At 38.4% G+C, this 18,167-nt stretch overlaps 1 protein-coding gene across 1 annotated transcript in view; it reads right to left on the minus strand.

The window, feature by feature from the left end:
* Positions 1-1,140: 1,140 nt before the first annotated feature.
* LOC120279028 (protein MRG1) overlaps positions 1,141-18,167 on the minus strand; it is a 37,954-nt gene continuing 20,927 nt past the window's right edge. Inside the window, exons 9-10 of the mRNA XM_039285863.1 lie at positions 8,646-8,730; positions 1,141-1,562 (exon numbers count right to left, since the gene is read on the minus strand). Of these exons, the coding sequence (XP_039141797.1) occupies positions 1,478-1,562; positions 8,646-8,730 (170 nt within the window). The 3' untranslated portion in view covers positions 1,141-1,477. The remainder of the gene's footprint in view (positions 1,563-8,645; positions 8,731-18,167) is intronic.

Raw genomic sequence — 18,167 nt, forward strand, 5'->3', positions numbered from 1 at the left:
AAAATATATATTTTTGCATTAAAAGAAATTATATATTATTCAAATTGAAAAGAAAGCACAGAGAGCATCAAGAAAACTATAAAATATGACAATATAGTTCTAAATCACTTATAAATCTAATTAAATCCTTTAAATATTAAGTAATTAAATAAAATAGATTGCAAAAACCCATAATATCAACAACACATACCTTTCAAGTATCATAAAGTCCCTGAAAACTCAAAATTTAGAAAGGCTAAATTTTAGAGAGATCAGAGGAAAAATAAGGAAAAGAGGAGGAGAGAGAGAGAGAGAGAGAGGGGGAGACAGAAGAGGACCATGCACATGAGGAACGGTGTCAGCGGAGAAATAGATGCAAGATCGAGGACTTGAGTGTCATAGGATGTGGTATGCTATGATTATAATTTTTATTTTTTATTAAGAGTAACTTAGTTTTTTAGTTGTGTTGTACCACAATAAAATTTTTGTATCAAAATTTTTGTGGTACAAAAATTTTATCCACTTGTGCATACTATGACATCCTTTTATGCTGTACTCTCAACCTATTTACCAATCAAACAAGGAACAACAAAACTTGTATTGTACCTCAAAACTTTGTGTATCAAACAAATCTACCACACATTAATACTGGTACGTATTCAATTTCAAAAGAAAAACAGTACCTCTACCGGTACAATGCTAACTACCTGGCATCAAATTGCCTTTATTAACCAAAGTATAAGAAATAAAAGAAATACCAATAATGCGTGATTAAACCAACACAAAAAATTAAACAAATAAGATCAAACATAATGGAAAGAACTAACCAATTCAAGCCATCATTTAAGCTTTGCTCAAGTAGGGCACAACCCTAATCAGAAAAATCCAAGAAGTTGAATGAGGAAATTTGGCAAACTGACAAACCTAAATGAAAAGAATTTGCCCAATTTGATGAAATTATTTTTCAAAAAAACGGAAAACCTGGACTGAGATCTATCACTTAATGGATCTTAACAAGTTTTTTGGGTCCTGAAAAGCAACAAACACAAGCATAGCAAAGACCAGAAATAGAAATATTATTGCTAGATCTCAAGATCAGTTGCGCTCCTTAACCACTTAATGCATGAGAAACAACATATCAATCAGAAATTAGGAAGAAAAGGCGATGAAATCAACATGGATTGAATTTCTCCCAAGAACAATTATTTGTTTACAGTTACGGTTGTGACAGAACTTGCTGAAGATGGTAACAATTTGTGAAGGCACTGGAAGAACAGTCATGGCCCCCTCAAGAGGGAAATCTATAACCTAAGACAAATTTAGGTAACTTTAGGTAAACAAGGAGCCCATATGATACACTGATTTAACCAGACAGGGAAATTGTAACCTGCATGAACTTCCTTGAATCTTGAAAGAAAGAACTAACATACAAGATAAGTTGATCGCTTTCTGATATGTAACATCTGCCAAAGAAAGGCTATGAAATGGTGCTTGATGACTACTCTTCCTCATCTGCTTCATCAACATCTTTGGCACCCTCATAAGCAGAAAGGAAAAATGAGCTTTGGTTCTTCTGGAGAAACCTGAAAGCATTCAGATGTATATGTTTCAATTTTGATCTCCGGCAGGTAAAAGAAAAAAAAAGTTATCATAATAATAATGACAGAACCATACCCTTCTGAAATGGGAACTAAAAATTGTAGAAGTTCATTTGAGAAGAGAATTTCACAAATTCATGACATAAATGTTAGCAATTTGGATAAAGCATTTATCATATGAGCATTTAAGTGATTGGATAAGTAAATTCAAGGATCCATGACATGACAAATATGACAAAGACAATTGGGAAAAAAAAACAATTTCTTAATACAACATATGTAACAATGGCTACCAGGTTTTTAACTAGACCAATCACATGTATCCTTTTTGTTTCATTTTATCCTATAATCTTAAAAATATTAGCAATTTGATTGATTGGATAAGTAATTCCAATATCCATGACATGATAAGGATGGCCAAGACCACTGGAAAATGGGGAAAAAATAAATTCTCAATATGACATTTGATGTTAGCTACATGGTATTTAATTAGATAAATCACAAGTATCCTTGTGATATCATTTTATCCTATGATATTAAAAATGTTGGATAAAACATTCTAATCCACGAGCACCCACCGAGTGATTAAGCAAATTCCAATATCCACAACATGAGATGACCCAGACCGTTAGAAAAAAAAAAATTCTTAATCTGACATACAGCTCGCTGGCTATATGGTTATTAATTAGGCAAACCATATGATCCTTAACATCCAGCATTTTACATTCATTATGATACCAACACCCAGGTCGTTTTAAAAAACATGTTCTTAATCTGACATATGTGGCACTGGCTATATGGTCTTGAATTAGGCAATCCCATTTGATCCTTAACGTCCAGCTTTTTACATTCATTGTAATAACAACATTTAGTATAACCTCATGATATTATAAATGTTGGCAATTTGGATAAAACAGTCTATCACTTTAAGTGACTGCATAAGTATCTATGAAACAACAATGATGACTTAGATTGTTGAAATATTACAAATTCTCTCTAAGTGAAAATATAACAAATTCTTAATCAGGCATACGTGATGGTGTCCACCTGTTATCTAATTACGTCAATCACATGTATCCTTTTCATACCATTTTATTCTATAATATTGAAAATGTCAACAATTTGGACAAAACATTCTATCCCATGAGCACATACGTGATTTAGTAAATTCTAACATTCATGACACAATAATGGTGACAAAGGCTTCCAAAACCACACCGGATAAGTAGTTCCAGTATCCATGACATGGTGATGATAACCAAAACCATCAAATTCTTAATCAAACATATGTGGTGCAGACTACATGGTATTTAATTAGACCAGTTACATGTATCCTTTCATATCATTTTGTCCTTGACAACTACTTGTTTACATTCATTATAATAATACCATTCAGCATCACTTCCATGCATACTGTCACGCTCCGACTGCTCTTCATCGACCGAAGAGGGCGATACCGACCATTTGCACAATGGTGGTTAGGAGAGTTAGGGCTTGTTGGAAAATTAGTTAAGGGGTTAAGATAGTTGGGGGCTAGTAGGGAATTGGTTGAGAGTTAGAATGCAACAAATGTAAACCCTTGGATTAAAGTGATCCTAACTATCCATTCCATCACGTGTTGGTTCCCAAAGCCATCACGTGCCTCTGACTGTTGCTGTGACTGAGACGTCTAATCCTATCCCTGCCCCCCATTAGTTATTGATGGCAACCCTTCTTCTTCTCTCTTGGGTCCCATTTTAAATCCTCCCACTTCCAGCTCCCCACCTCCTCTACTACGAACCTCTCTGTCGTCTCCTTCCCCTTCTTTGCGTTCCTCCGGTCCCCATCATCAGCAGGTTGTAGATAGTGTTTCTGCAGCCCTATCTGGTGATGCTATGGTGGATAGCAGTGGGAGTGATGAGTTCTCTAATGGGGATGATGATGAAATGTCTGAAGACGATGAAGTGGATGATTTGATGACCCTGGATCAATTTCAAGCTGATGTGCGAAGAGAGTCTCTCATCCGCAAAGGCACACACGTTGGGGCTTCTACCCTAAAGAAAGAAGGCTGGAACAGGATGGTTCCTATGCCTGATTTCTGCTTCTTGTTCCCTTTTTTCAGGGAGATTTTCTTACTCTCTTTTATCCAGTTTATTATGATTGCTCTAAATATTCTTTGTTGGAATTGCAGAGGTATCTCGGCGCGAGAGACCTCTTCTCGTGTTCTTCATATTATTAAACGTCATAAATCTTCTCTTGTTTGTCTTGTTGAAACCAGGGCTGATAATGCTCGCCTTGATTGTTTCTGTGCCTCTATTCCTAGGTCTTGGAACTGGGCAGTTATTATTGCTGATGGTTTCTAGGGTGGTATTATCGCTCTCTGGAATCGGTGTATTGGCAGAGTTACCCCTATTGTTGCTTCTCGTCGTGCTTTACATCTCATTATTTCTTTTGATAATGTTAATCACATTGTTGTTTCCATTATTTATAATTCACATCTCCTTCGTGCTGAATGTTCTCTATGGCAGGAACTTTCTTGTATCTCCTCCACCAATTTTCCTTGGCTTGCCATTGGAGATTTTAACATAAAGGTGGTTCGTATGCTTATTATTTCTTAAAGCTAGATTTTTCCTTAACTTCATTGATTATAATAACCTGTTGGATCTTAACTTTTCCGGCCCTGCGTTCACTTGGTGTAATAATCAGCTTGGTTTAGCCCGCAGGTGGGCTAGGCTTGATTGTGGTTTGGTGAATTCTAGTTGGCTGGATAAGTTCTCTTCTTATTCTCTTAAGCATTTACCGCGGTTATTCTCTGATCATGCTTCCCTTTTACTTGATGTTTCTTCTCATATTGGCAACGCTTATAAGGTTTTCAGGTTTGATAACTTCTGGCTTGATTATGCTGGATGTCATGAGGCAGTCAGGGCTGCTTGGTCCTGCTCTCCTAATGGTAATCCTATGCATGCTTTCTCTCATTTTATTTCCCGTACTCGGTCTAACATTATTTCTTGGAAGCGGTTTGGCCTTTGCCCTCTTGATTCTGACATTAAACATACAGAAGTTGCCATTGCATACTTGGAGACTGCTGATATTTTCGGTTCCGAGGTTTTCCATGATCTTTCAGGTCTCTATACCAAGTTCGCCTCCCTCCAGCATCTCAACTCTTTGAAATGGGCCTAGCGCGCTCATCTCCTCTGGGTTGCAGATGGCAATAGAAATACTGCTTTCTTTCATAATTCGATTCGCTTTCGTTCTCATTTTAATTTTATTTCTCAAATTACTAATCTTGATGGTTCTACCGTTTGTGATAATTCTGATATTGAAAATGCGTTTATTCAGTATTATTCTAATCTTTGGACCGCCCCTTGTGATAATAATTTTCTTAACTTCCTTTCCGTTTCTTTGGGTGACCTCCCAACAATTTCTGATTCGGACGGCCACTTTCTTACTCAGGAGGTTACTCGCGAAGAGACTTGATCTCCCTTCTAGTAAAAGCCCTGGCCCTGATGGCTTTAATGTTGAATTCTATAAATTTTCCTGGGATGATATCGGGGATCATCTGGTCTCTGCCAATAATTATTTTTCACCAACTCCTTTCTGCCTAACTCTTGGGGGGAAGACCTACATTGCTCTCATTCCTAGGAAGGATAATCCTACTTTGGTTTTTTATTTTCGTCCAATTTCCTTGTGTAATGTTTGTTATAAAATCATCTCTAAGCTTCTTGCTAATCGGCAATCGACAGTTCTCCCAATCTTGAATGGTCGAGAGCAATCGGGCTTTGTTGCAGGTCGCTGTATTTTTTATAACGTCATTACCTTGCAAGAGGTTGTGCATTCGATTGAGCATTCGATTAATGACCCCTCTAGGATGATCATTAAAATTGACTTTGAAAAAGCCTATGATACCATTAGTTGGAGTGCAATTCTTGCCACCCTTGTTAAAATGAATTTTCCTAGCCTTTGGATTTCTTGGATTAGAACCTGTCTTTCTTCTTGTTCCTTTTCTCTGTTGGTTAATGGTCAACCTTCTCCTTGGATTTCTTCCTCTAGAGGAGTTCGCCAAGGAGATCCCATATCTTCTTATTTATTTATTCTAGTCTCCCAAAATCTGACGTTAGTGCTTAATTATGCTCTATTTGCTAATCTCATCCCTGGTTTCGATATTAATATTGGTTCTAATTTTAATCATTTTCTTTATGCTGACGATCTTGTCCTTATCACTCGTGCTTCTAGATTTGCTGCTTGTAATGTTAACCTGTGTCTTGAGTGGTTTGCGCAATTTTCTGGACAACGATTGAATGTGGCCAAATCAGCGATTTACTTCCCTTCCTGGTTTAATAAGCGGGTCCGGTCTAGTATTTGCTCAATTCTTAGCATTCGGCCTGCTTTATTCCCTTGCAAGTATCTTGGGGTGCTTCTTTCTACCAAGAGACTGGTTGTTTCTGACATTAATCCCATGGTTGATAAAGCCCGTCGTACCTGTGCTAGATGGAATCATTCTAAACTCTCTAAAGAAGCTAAATCTATTTTAATTAATTCCTCTCTGCTTTCTATTCCCTGTTTTTACCTTTCGGTTTACCCTCTTCCTGACACTGTTCTTTCTGAGATTAATAAAGTGGCTAGGTCTTTCTTTTGGCACTCGGGTGGCAATGGAAAGGGCATCCACGCTGTGGCTTGGAATTGTATTACGAACGCTAAATCTGAGGGGGGGTCTCTCGATTCGCAATCTCTCTATTATTAGACACTCTCTAATGGCTAAGCAAATTTTTAAATATCTTAATCATGATGATGCTATTTGGGTTGACCTGCTTCATTATAAATAGGGTAATTTTAATTTTTGGACTGATTCTATACCTGCAAAATGCTCTACTATTTTTCAAGGTCTTTGTTCTTCAGCTCATACTATTAAACCCTATTGCTGGATCAAATCTGTTAATCCCAGTCATACTTCTGTGCTTTTTGACCCCTGGTGTTTTGATGTGCCTCTTGCTTTTAAACCAGGTATTTTTAACAATGACTTCATTGTTAATTCTCTTAACTTATCTGATCTTATCCATGGCTCTAATTGGGATTTTAATAAACTGCGTTTACTTTTTGGTGATTATGCTTCTAATGTTTTGGCTAATCTCAGCTCCATTGACACGACTGCTCCCAATCACTGGGTTTTGTCCCCCTGGGCCTCAAATTCCAATCTTGCTACGAATGTTTACTCGACTTTAAACAGGAATTTGCTGTCCCCTAATCATTGGTCTGGATGGAAGAGACTTTGGTCTCTCAGAACTGCTCCTAGAGTTAAACATTTCCTATGGTTGTTGTTCAAGGATCGCCTCTCGACCTTTGAATACCTTTACTCCATCAATCTTGGTCCTAGAAATTTCTGTCCATTTTTTGGTCTTCATTTTGATAGTATTGAACACCTGTTCTTAACTTGTTACAAGACTCAGGGTGTTTGGTCCCATGCTGAATCTCTGTTTGGCAAGCGGTTCAACTTTTCTGGTGGTTTTATTGCGGGTAATTGGCTTGCAAACTTTGGTGGCAATACCTTTGTTAAATCTATGATCGCTGCTGTAGCTTGGCACCTATGGAAGGCCCGGTGTGATTTGATTTTTCGTAACATTCAGCCTAATTTTGAGGTGGTCACTCTTAAAGCCTACTGCTTTGCCAAGTGTCATTCACGCCCTCATACTATGTATTCTGGTCAGAGATTTCTTCTGAACAACTTCACTGCGACTAATGGGCTATTTCTCTTCATTACAACTTCTTATTGCTCCTTTACTCAGGTATACCATGCGGGATTTTTCTGCACTTCTGCTACTTATAATATTATCTTTGCAGGACCTTGTCCGGTTACTTCTTCCACTTGCTTGGAAGCCGAGCTCCTTGCTTTGTCTCACGCTCTCCAGTTTGTGCTGTCCAATTCACTCTCCGTTCATCACATTTTCAGCTCCAATTCAGATTTTCAAAATGTACTGCATTCCAGCGATCATACTTGCTCCTGGCACCTTCAGCATCTTATTACTTCATCACTGACTCTTCTTGCTGCTGCCGGATCTCCTCATGTATTCAAAATCCCTCGTATTTGGATAGGTCCTGTTCTCAAACTTGCTGCTCATGCTGCCAATCTTCATACCATCACCCTCTTCCTTGTTGGCAGGGATCTCCCAAAGAGGATTATGAGAAGTTTCTCTGCTAATGGTTTTAGTTTCTAGGTCTTTGTTGTTGCTTTTAGTCTTTGTATTGGTTGTCTTTTTTGTTTCTCTGTCTTCCAGTTTGTTCTCGTTTGGTTTTTTTTGGTCGTCTGTATAAACATTTTATTTTTCTAATAAAATTAGTTCCTCGAGCTCTTCCTTAAAAAAAAAAAAAACTATCCATTCCTTTGTTAGGGAGAGACTTGCTAAGGAAAAGACTAAGAAAATCAAGATCAATTTTAGGGAGAGGCTTGCTAAGGAAAAGACTAATGCTTAGATCCTGCAGGCCCAAAAAAGTTGATGATGCCCCAAATAAAAATCTACAGCAAGCAACTTGATTTAAATGACTAACCAACCACTGAAACATCTGATCAGTCATAGGTAAATGAAAGAATAATGAAACTTTAACCACATATACGGCAAATTGAAACTAACCAACTGTCCAAACACAGTAACAGACCATATGATCCTGGTGAAATTCACAAGTCAGAAAAATACGTGTAGAATATGCTGTAAAAGAGCATCCCATCAAACCTCATCTAGAAAATAGGTGATCAGGCTATGTTTGGATAAAATCATCAATCACATCATAATTAGAATATTAATTTAGTGCTCATACTAGGCAGCATGATAGCCAAGCAAATAAATGGTATTGCAGTTAGCCAAGTCAACAATCTTTCTCAGACAAACTAAACGCCAATATGCTTCATGTGATCATAGAAAGACAGTTAACCTATTGCTGTAAAGTAGGCCTACGCCAAGTTTTGAAAGCAAAATGCAAAAAAAGGAAAAAACAGATGAAGCAATCAAGAAAATTCAATACTATGAAACAGATATTTGTAATCAATATAAGAAAAATCCTCATGAAACAATTAGAAGATCAAGTGGTGGTGAAATTTACTTGAGAAAGTCCAAAAGCTTCTGCTGTAACTTTGTGAGTGTCTCCTCTTCCATGTTGACATATGTCAGCAATTCTGGCAACTTAACTGCATATAATGAATGGAATAGTATATGAAGTTAATAGTTACCCTAATCTCAGAATTAAAAATACTAGCCACTTTGTCACCCATGTAAATTTGATATTATGCATACAGATGAAATGTAATGTGAACAGGCAATCATGCTAAAGCAAACCGATGCATAAAACACTTTCAACGATACAGTTTACAGTGTTTCTTCTTAGTAATAAAAGGTAATAGCAGACATACGCTCAAAGAATATTTTCATATAATTATATCTTCCTATGATTTTGTGCTCTATGTATCTCTTCCCAACTTGGTAAAATAAACTTTTTCTAATGCATCAATTGAATGCATGAGATACACAAACTAGAATTTAAAAAAAAAAAAAATCATCAATGCTTTTCTCTATATATTCCAGCTTTTAGACAAGGTTAATCAAAGATGTGTGAGAGAACAGACACAAAAAGGAATCCAAGGAGCGCCATCAAGCATAATAAATATCAAGAATGCAAGTAGCACAAGTTACTGGCATTTAACTAAAAAGAAACACTATTTCCATGTGCTTTTAATGATATGAAGGTGAAGCTGCACTCAATAGATAATCACTACATGTGCTGCCTATATAACATAATGCCACTGTCTTTTAGGTTGCTCATCGAACGAAGAAAAACTATTTTTTTCAATTTTATTGCCAGATATTTTTATACTACAAAATAAGCAAATTCCCCAATAAATCATTATGAAAGTAGAAAGAGAACTAAAATACTAATCAGTTTTCATGAGAATAAAGCAAGAAAATATGAAAAATGCTCTATATTTAGACATGAATTTAGATATTCTGCTACCACCATATTCTCTTCAAATGAATCCCCAGAACATGGAACAAAAAGGACAATGCATTGATCGTATGTTGGATGCAAATAATTCATAGAGATATAAAGGTGGAAATTTAGGTTGGTGATCCCACAATCACCAATTTGGTTCACACAAGTGAAATTGTGAATTTCACTCGAGAAAATGGTTCAGGAGATCTTTCCTAATGAATTCTCAACCAGAGGCTTTTCCCATAATGGTTGGTACTAAGAAGCGAAGAGTATGTTTGGTATGATGGAAATTGAGAATTTTCCATGGAATTTAATTGTGTAGAATCACTTCTACCATTTGTTTTTTTCTGTCATTTTTTTGCAAGGGAATTTTGTGGGTGCAATGGAATTACCTTCCTTGATGAAATCATTTTCCATTGAGTTGGGCAAGAAGTATACTTTTCAAAGTAAGAGGGAACGTTAAAAACATAAATTATCTAAAATGCCCTCATCTTCAACAACTAAAACTTAGCCACTGCTGATTTTCTCCTTTCCAACTACTTTATTGCCTGCCTTATTGTCTTCTCTATTTTTTTTTCTCTTTTTTCCTCAATGTTTTCATCCTCCTCCTCTTCCTTCTTCAATTTCTTTTTTTTCCCTCTTTTCCAACACAATATCAAGTCTTTACAATCAAAAGTTAATAAAAAATACCAAAATATGATTAAATGTTAATTAAAAACACCAAATATGATTAAATAGATATTTCATGTTTGGGAATCAAGAGAGAGTTAAATACCATTTCATTTAGCATGATTAAATACTAGCTTTCTTAAAATTAGCTAGTTAACTAGTTGAATGATAAATTGGAAAATTAATAAAACATTCCTAGGAAGCGCTATCTTGCCAAACACTGAAATGTGACTTTCCATACATTTTAATCAACACTTACCTTTACATACCAAATATTATAATCCTACTTTCCTAACATTTTAACTTTAAAGAATCACGTAATTTTGTTGATTTTGACCAGACGAACGGGCAATGTCCACACATGACACTCTTTTACACTTGCCTAGACAAACATGCACTGCCGCTCTCTGGATACTGTCATCAATATTGATTTCATCCAGGGATTTTAAAAGGTTTGCGAGGGAGGTCATCACAACCAGCAACCATTCAGATTTCATAAATGGCGACAATGGAAATGCACCACCACTCCCTAGATACTACCATCATTGTTGACTTTGTCAGGGATTTGGCGAGGTCCGCGTAAGAGGTCAGCATAGCCAGCAGCTGTTCAGAGTTAATGATTATCCACAGCTGTTCAGAGTTAATGATTATCCACAGTGGACATACACCACCGCTCCTTAAAAGTTGTCATCGTTATTGGCTTCGTCCAATAGTTTGGTGAGGTCCATGCAAAAGGTCAGCATAGCCAGCAGCCGTTCAGAGTTCATGATTGCCCACAAAAGACAAGCATTGCTGCTATTTAAATGATGTCATCATTGTTGACTTCATTGAAGGGTTTAGTGAGGTTCGAGCAGGAGGCCAGCACAGGCAACAGCCGCTCAGAAATCATGAGTGTCCGAAACAGACATGCATCTCGGCTCCTTGGATGCCGCCATCGTTGTTGACTTCATCCGGGAGATCAGGGCAACCAACAGCCATTCAGAGTTTATGATTACCCACAACAGACATACATCGCTACTTGGATGCTATCATCATTGCTAATTTCATCCAAAGGGTTTGGCGAAGTTCGAGCAAGAGGTCAGTGCAGCCAACAGCTGTTCAGATTTCATCCAAAATGGACATGCACTGTCGCCCCCTGAACATTGTCATCATTATTGACTTCATACAAGGGTTTAGCAAGGTCGGCATAGGAGGTCAACATATCTTGTAGCTATTTATACTTCATGATTGCCACAACGAACATGCACCGCTGCTAATTAGACATTGTCATCATTGAAGACTTTGTCTAAGGGTTTAGTTAGGTCCGCGCAAGAGGTCAGCGTGGCTAACAATCAGTCAGGCTTCATGATTGAACACAATGGACATACAATGCTATCATCGTTGTTGGCTTCGTCTTGGGTTTAGTTGACCCCAAGAGGTTATCATTGCTATATGGACATCATTGTCCTTATCCAGGAGTTTAGCAAAGGTCATGCAAACGGTCATTACTACTCTAATAGTCGTTTAGATTTCATGTGTTCAAGCCATAGGCCTCGGCTCGTGGAGATGAAGCCATGCAATCTGATACCCAAGCCAGTGTAGATGCACCGGGCCCGCTTAGCCAATCTCTGCACACTGCCCGCCTAACTGTTCATCTATGATTATTCTTGTTAGCATGACTTCTTAGGTTATTCGAGCATTTCACACAGAAGCTTGTGGATTTCGCCATGTCACGAAATTTTGATTTAATAAACATCAAGAACAATAAAAGGTGACCGTCCGTTGTGCTAAGGAAGGCTGCCAGTACCGCATGCATGCTGTTAGAGTTTAGATTGGTTAATGGGCCATATTGGGCCCATACCACAAAACGCTAATATTTTTTTATATATACCCTTGTACTCTTTTCCTAATTGATATACAAACTATTTTTCCTATTCTCAAATGGTACTAGAGTACTTGGTTAAACCCTAGCCGCCACCCAAAAACCCAAGCTGCCGCCATCGTCACCATTCCAAACCCTAGCCTTCAACCCGCCGCCACCACCTCTACCACTAGTCGCCGTTCATCTCTCACGATTCCCGTATTGTTCTACGGGCACCTAGTAATGTTTCTCAACCTTACCAGTTGCGTAAGGATTTGTCTCTTCGTCATGTCTTCGTCTTGTGGACATAGTAAAGGCCCCTCTTGTGGTCAAGGAGCCGGCCGTGGCGATTCTCGGGTAGGTTTATGTGTACCTTTTCTCAACGGACGGGTCACACTGAGGATTGTTGTTGGGATAAGCATGGTCGCCCGGCAGTGGCCAATCTGTCACCCACTTTTGGTGCTGAACAGTTAGTCACTATCTCTCAGGCTGATTTTGCGATGTTCCAGCAACTACAGGTCATAATTTCTCACGCCATAGTCTTTCCTCATATTTCCTCCGGTAATGCCTTTGTTGCTTCCACGGACAGTTCCTGGATTATTGACTCCAGGGTCTCTTCTCACACGACAGATGCAAAATCTTTTTTCCAAAATCTCTCTGTCTATTTTTCATTTTGTGGCAATTACCAATGGACGATCATGCTTAGTGTCCGGAGAGGGAGCTGTGTAGGCTTCTTCTCAGCTTAGACTAAGTGATGTCTTTTCATACCTAAATTTTCTGTCAACTAACTATCCGTTTCGGTGATCACTAAACAGTTGCATTGTAGTGACTTTTTTCCCTTTTCACTGCACTTTTCAGGATCTGCGGACGAGGAAGAAGATTGGTTTCGTGCGTAATCGTGGTGATGGCGTGTATACATTGGTGCGTGAAGATATTCCTCGTGGTTTGGCAGCTTTTATTTCTGAAATCTAGTCATCACTCATATGACATTATAGATTGGGCCATCTTTGTCTTAGTCGTCTTCAGCAAGCTTTACCTTGGATTCATGACTAGTTGTTTCAATGTGTCGTGTCAGTTGAATAAGCATCATCGTGCTACCTTTAAACGTTCTACTCCAATGTCTAGTCAGTCATCATTTGATCTAGTTCATTGTGATGGTTGGGGGCCTTCTAAAGTCGTGTCTATTTCCACTCATTGTTACTATGTTGTGTTTGTTGATGATTTTTCCCGAGTGTCATTGGTATATTTGTTAAAAGGTCGTCGGCCTATTGTTGATGTCCTTAAAACATTTATTTTGTAAGTATAAAATCAATTTTCCGTTGTTCTCAAATGCCTTCGCACCGATAATGCTAAGAATTTGTATTTTATGCTGTAAATTCGCTATATCCTTTAGGGTTATTCATCAAATCACTAGTCCACACACCTCTTAGCAGAATGGAGTTACTAAAAGAAAGCATCGTCACATCTTAGATGTTGCGCGCACTCTCTTGGTGAAGCATAATGTCCCTAGGTATTTGTGGTCAGATGCTATCTTAACTGCAGTATATAGTCGTTAGCTACTAGATACTGAGATATGTCGCTTATTTTCGTTTATGTTGATTTTGTTCAAGATTTAGGGCCTGTTTGGATAGTGAAAAACTATGGCATAATCCGTACAATGTACCATAATTTAGAGAATTATTAAAATTATGAGAATTATGCCATATTGACTGTTTACGCAGTTAGTTTAGAATATAAAATTAGGGCATAATATGCGTTTTATGGCATAAAAAAATATTTCATTCAGAGTGAAATAATTTTTATTGCAAGTGTGGCAGTCCGAACATCATCCAGCCAGCCTCGGCGACTTGCAAGCTGTCCACCAATGTCCACTGGTGGTTCGGCCGGCCTCTGGCGATCGGCCATCAATCCACCGGCGGTGCGGCCACCGTCTGTCCGGCCTCCGGTGACCAGCAGCCACTGACTACCAGTCCATCAGTGGTCTGACCGCCAACCGATCCGTCTTCGATAACCGGTTACAATTTTTTTTTATTTTGTTAAACCAAACACTCATTCTATAAGAATAGAATATACCATAATTTCTGTAATAATCACTCACACTTCCTACATAATAAAATTATGCCCTATTATTTTATTTTGTACTCAAACATGCCCTTAACTCCTGGTTTCGATAAGATGTGCCCATGCGCACTTAAATGTGTTTTCATTAGATATTCTTGCACCCAACGTGGATACCATCTATGGACGTCACAATTTTGAGTCTCAATCACTTTTTTTACTCAGGTTCTCATAATATGTTGAATACGTCATCTGATATTGTTCTCCCCATCCCTTTTTTAGTCACTCCACCTGTGTCTATGCCAAGTGTGACGCCTCTTCCAGTGGATCCAAATGATGGCCGTTTTGGACAGGTTTATCATGGCTGCCAACGTGTACCACCGCCAGATTTGCCCCCTCCGGTTGTCTCCCCGGACCATGAGACTCATCTCGTGATTTTCCCATTGCCTTTCCAAAAGGTATTCATTCTTGTACCAAACATTTCATCTCACTTCTTTGTTTCTTACGATAATCTTCACCTGCCCTTTAGCACCCTTGCTCTTTCCATGTCTACTAAGTCAATCCCCAAGAACTACTAGGATGCACGTCTCCTTCCACAATGGTATATGACAACGAATGAAGAAATGTAAACTTTGAGATCTCATGGTACATGGGAGCTCGTGCCTCACCCTGCTAAGGCCAGCGTCGTCACTTGCCAATGGGTCTTCTCTGTCAAACACAAAGCTGATGGTACAATTGATTGCTACAAAACCCGGTTGGAGGCCCGTGGTTATACTCAGACTTATGGTGTCGATTATGTTGAGGCTCTTTCACCGATTGATCGTCTCAATTCCATTCGTTTCCTACTGTCGGTAGATATGAATCGATCATGGGCACTCTGCCAACTCAATGTGAAGAATGCATTTCTCTATAGAGACTTAGTTAAGACAGTGTTTATGGAGCAACCTACGGGATATGTTGCTCAGGAGAAAAATCTAGTTTGCCAGCTCAAAAAAACGATCTATGGTCTTAAACAGAATCCTTGTGCATGGTTTGAAAAGTTTAGTGTAATTGCAGCTGCAGATGGTTTTCGCAATTACAATGTGGATCACTCTGTGTTTTATATGAACACTTCATCTAGATGTGTTGTACTTGTATATGTCAATGACATCTTGTTTGTATAAGTCACGAGAAGTTCACTAGCAAGGTGCCATGAGGGTTCTTCCATATGTTAAAAGAGCTCCAGGTAAAGGTTTTTCTTAGAAGAATCATGGTCACCTGGACATTGCAGCCTATTCTAACTCGGGTTACCCTGGCGATAAAAGAGACAAAAAGTCTACATCGGGTTTTTGTACATATGTCGATGAAAACTTGGTTACTTAGTGAAGCAAGAAGCAGAATGTAATTTTAAGATCGAGTACCGAAGCAGGGTACAGATCAATAACACAAATAGCTTGTGAGATGGTTTAGGTGCAGTCTCTTCTGAGTTAGGATTCCCTATCACAATGCCTATGCAGATGTGTGATTATCAGGCCGTTATCTTCATTGCAAACAATCCATTTCATGAGTGTACCAAGCATGTGGAGGTTGATTGTCACTATGTGATATGATATTGAAGGGAGTCATCTCTACGTCATACACCCAGTCGTTTGAGCAACTGACGAATATCTTCACCAAGGGTTTAAATGTTAAAATCTTTAGTAATCTATGTAACAAGCTGGGCGTGTACAATATATATGCTCCAACTAGAGAGTGACTGTTAGAGTTTAGATTAGTTAATAGGCCATATTGGGCCCATACCACAAAACCCTAATATTTCTCCATATATACCTTCGTGCTATTTTCCTAATTGATATACAAATTATTTTTCCTATTCTTACACATGGCTTAAGGGATAGATCATTCGATCAGATTAAGGACAATAAAGCATACCTATGGCGGTGGTATCACTCGTTCCTCACATCCGAAAGCCTCGAAAAATGGGTGAGTAAGCATATTATATAGAAGCTAAAGGATCTGCCATGCAGAAGAGTGGACATAAGCCAACATCTTCAGGTTTGTTGGTGTTACGTAACCATACAAGCATGGAAAAGAAAGGAGGCCACAAACGACATGATCAATGGTTCAACTAAAACAAGCTACAATTGGTTGCTGAATTACGTATAGAAATGTTATAGACTAATAATGGCACCGTTGTACAGATTGAGAGTGAATAATACAATTTGCATCAAGCAGATTCTTTTCGTTTAGCAAATCATTACATAGTTTCATGCACAATTACCCGACCTCTATTATTTGTGGTTGGCATATACCTGCTTGGCAGGTATGGAAGAGACTGCTTGCCACAGTTGTGTAAAAATGTTTAAACGATATATTGTTCCATGTTGTGTTATCCATAGTCAAAAATGAGATATACAACAATTAGATATAGTTTATGGAGATGTTGAATTCAATCCAACATGGAGGCTATGTCAAGTGCGAGAAAACCATCATGTTCATCTTCAACAGATTAAAAAGCCTCAAAAACACTATTGCGACTATCTTCCCTGGTTCCCCCATGCTTACGGCCTCCTACACTTGGAGACCAACTTCCACAAAGCATTGATAACTACGTCCAAAATCACAAGGGAAGATTGTGCAATTACTTAATAAAATAATGCTTGCACATACGTAGTTAGAGTACGGCACCGATGTGGCCGAACTAGGCAATGCTTCCAAGTATGCTTACAAGTGGCTCATACAAAAGTCTAACTAGCAACATTAGTGCAACTATCTGTTACAATGCAACAGATGCGGTGAGATGTACTCTAACGTTGCGGAATCATTCAATGCTTGGGTTAAAGAAATGAGAATGCTCCCCATAACAAATATGGTAAATATGATAAAGTGTAGTTTTGGCAGGGTATTAAGCAAACACAACGAACCTAATAGTACACCGCATTGCCCTTATTCCAAAACTATTGATATGCAATTGCTACCTTTTTACTCTACACCATAATGAGGTTGGTGGTTTTCATTGACATGTATTTATCTAACCCTTGTTATATGTGATAGGCTCAAAATGATAATGAAAAGCAACTGTCAGGACGAATACGGCCAATAAGAGACTTATTTGTGTCTAACTAAACGCAAGAAATTAAAGGACATCATCAATGAAGCAAGATTTCTTAGCATTGGGTGATCGGATGAGGTACACTTTAAGGAAGTCAACCACCGAAATAACATCATCAATCTCAAAGAGCATACATGCTCGCATAAACGGTGGTAGATCCATGGTTTCCCCTACTGACACACCTGAGCCGTGATTTTGCTAATTGATATAATGTCCACCGTTATGTAGAGTGCTACTTCTTAGTTGACTCATAACGTGCTTGTTAAGCAGCCATTATATCGACAGGTTAACGCCCAACATAAACAACAATCGGATACGACCAAAGTCAAAGAAGAAAAGGCCTACCTTACCACAACATAGAAGAATCGAGTTGTAGGTTTTTGGTGTGAGAACAATACACTATAGCCATTGTATTGACACAAGACATCAAACATTCATGCAATACTATTATCACCAGTTCGGATGCACTTGCCACGGCAATATCAAAGAACCTGGGGCAATCAACGCACCCTATACCTTGGAAGGCATTGTGCAACTATGCATCGATTTGTGGTCCTCCTATCATGTTTCTTAGTGCTTGATAATGTGGCTATAATTTTTTTAAGAAATGTGTCTCCTCATTCGTGAGATAGCCCAAATTAACAGCTAGCACTAGGAACTGGCTCAAACAAGTATGTCGCCTACAAGCATTCAAAGGTTATTTAGTCAACACCCTGAGTCGTTTGAGGTGCAAATGCTGGCTTTTCAATGTTTGCACCTAATTTTGACAATGGTCCCGCATATATACCTACTCAGTGCCAAGGGGATCAATGATATCCTCGGGTATAAATGCCACTTGCTTAGGTTAAGAATGTACATGGCCAGCAAAATCTTCAATAACACCATTTGCTAGAATATCTAGCATAGAGTTCAAAGAAAAACTCACCATCCACAGGCGTCACATGGTTAGATTGAGATTGCATTCTATGAGTGGTATCGT

Source organism: Dioscorea cayenensis, chromosome 16 (genome assembly GCF_009730915.1).
Source record: "Dioscorea cayenensis subsp. rotundata cultivar TDr96_F1 chromosome 16, TDr96_F1_v2_PseudoChromosome.rev07_lg8_w22 25.fasta, whole genome shotgun sequence".
In the NCBI taxonomy this organism is placed as follows: Eukaryota; Viridiplantae; Streptophyta; class Magnoliopsida; order Dioscoreales; family Dioscoreaceae; genus Dioscorea; species Dioscorea cayenensis.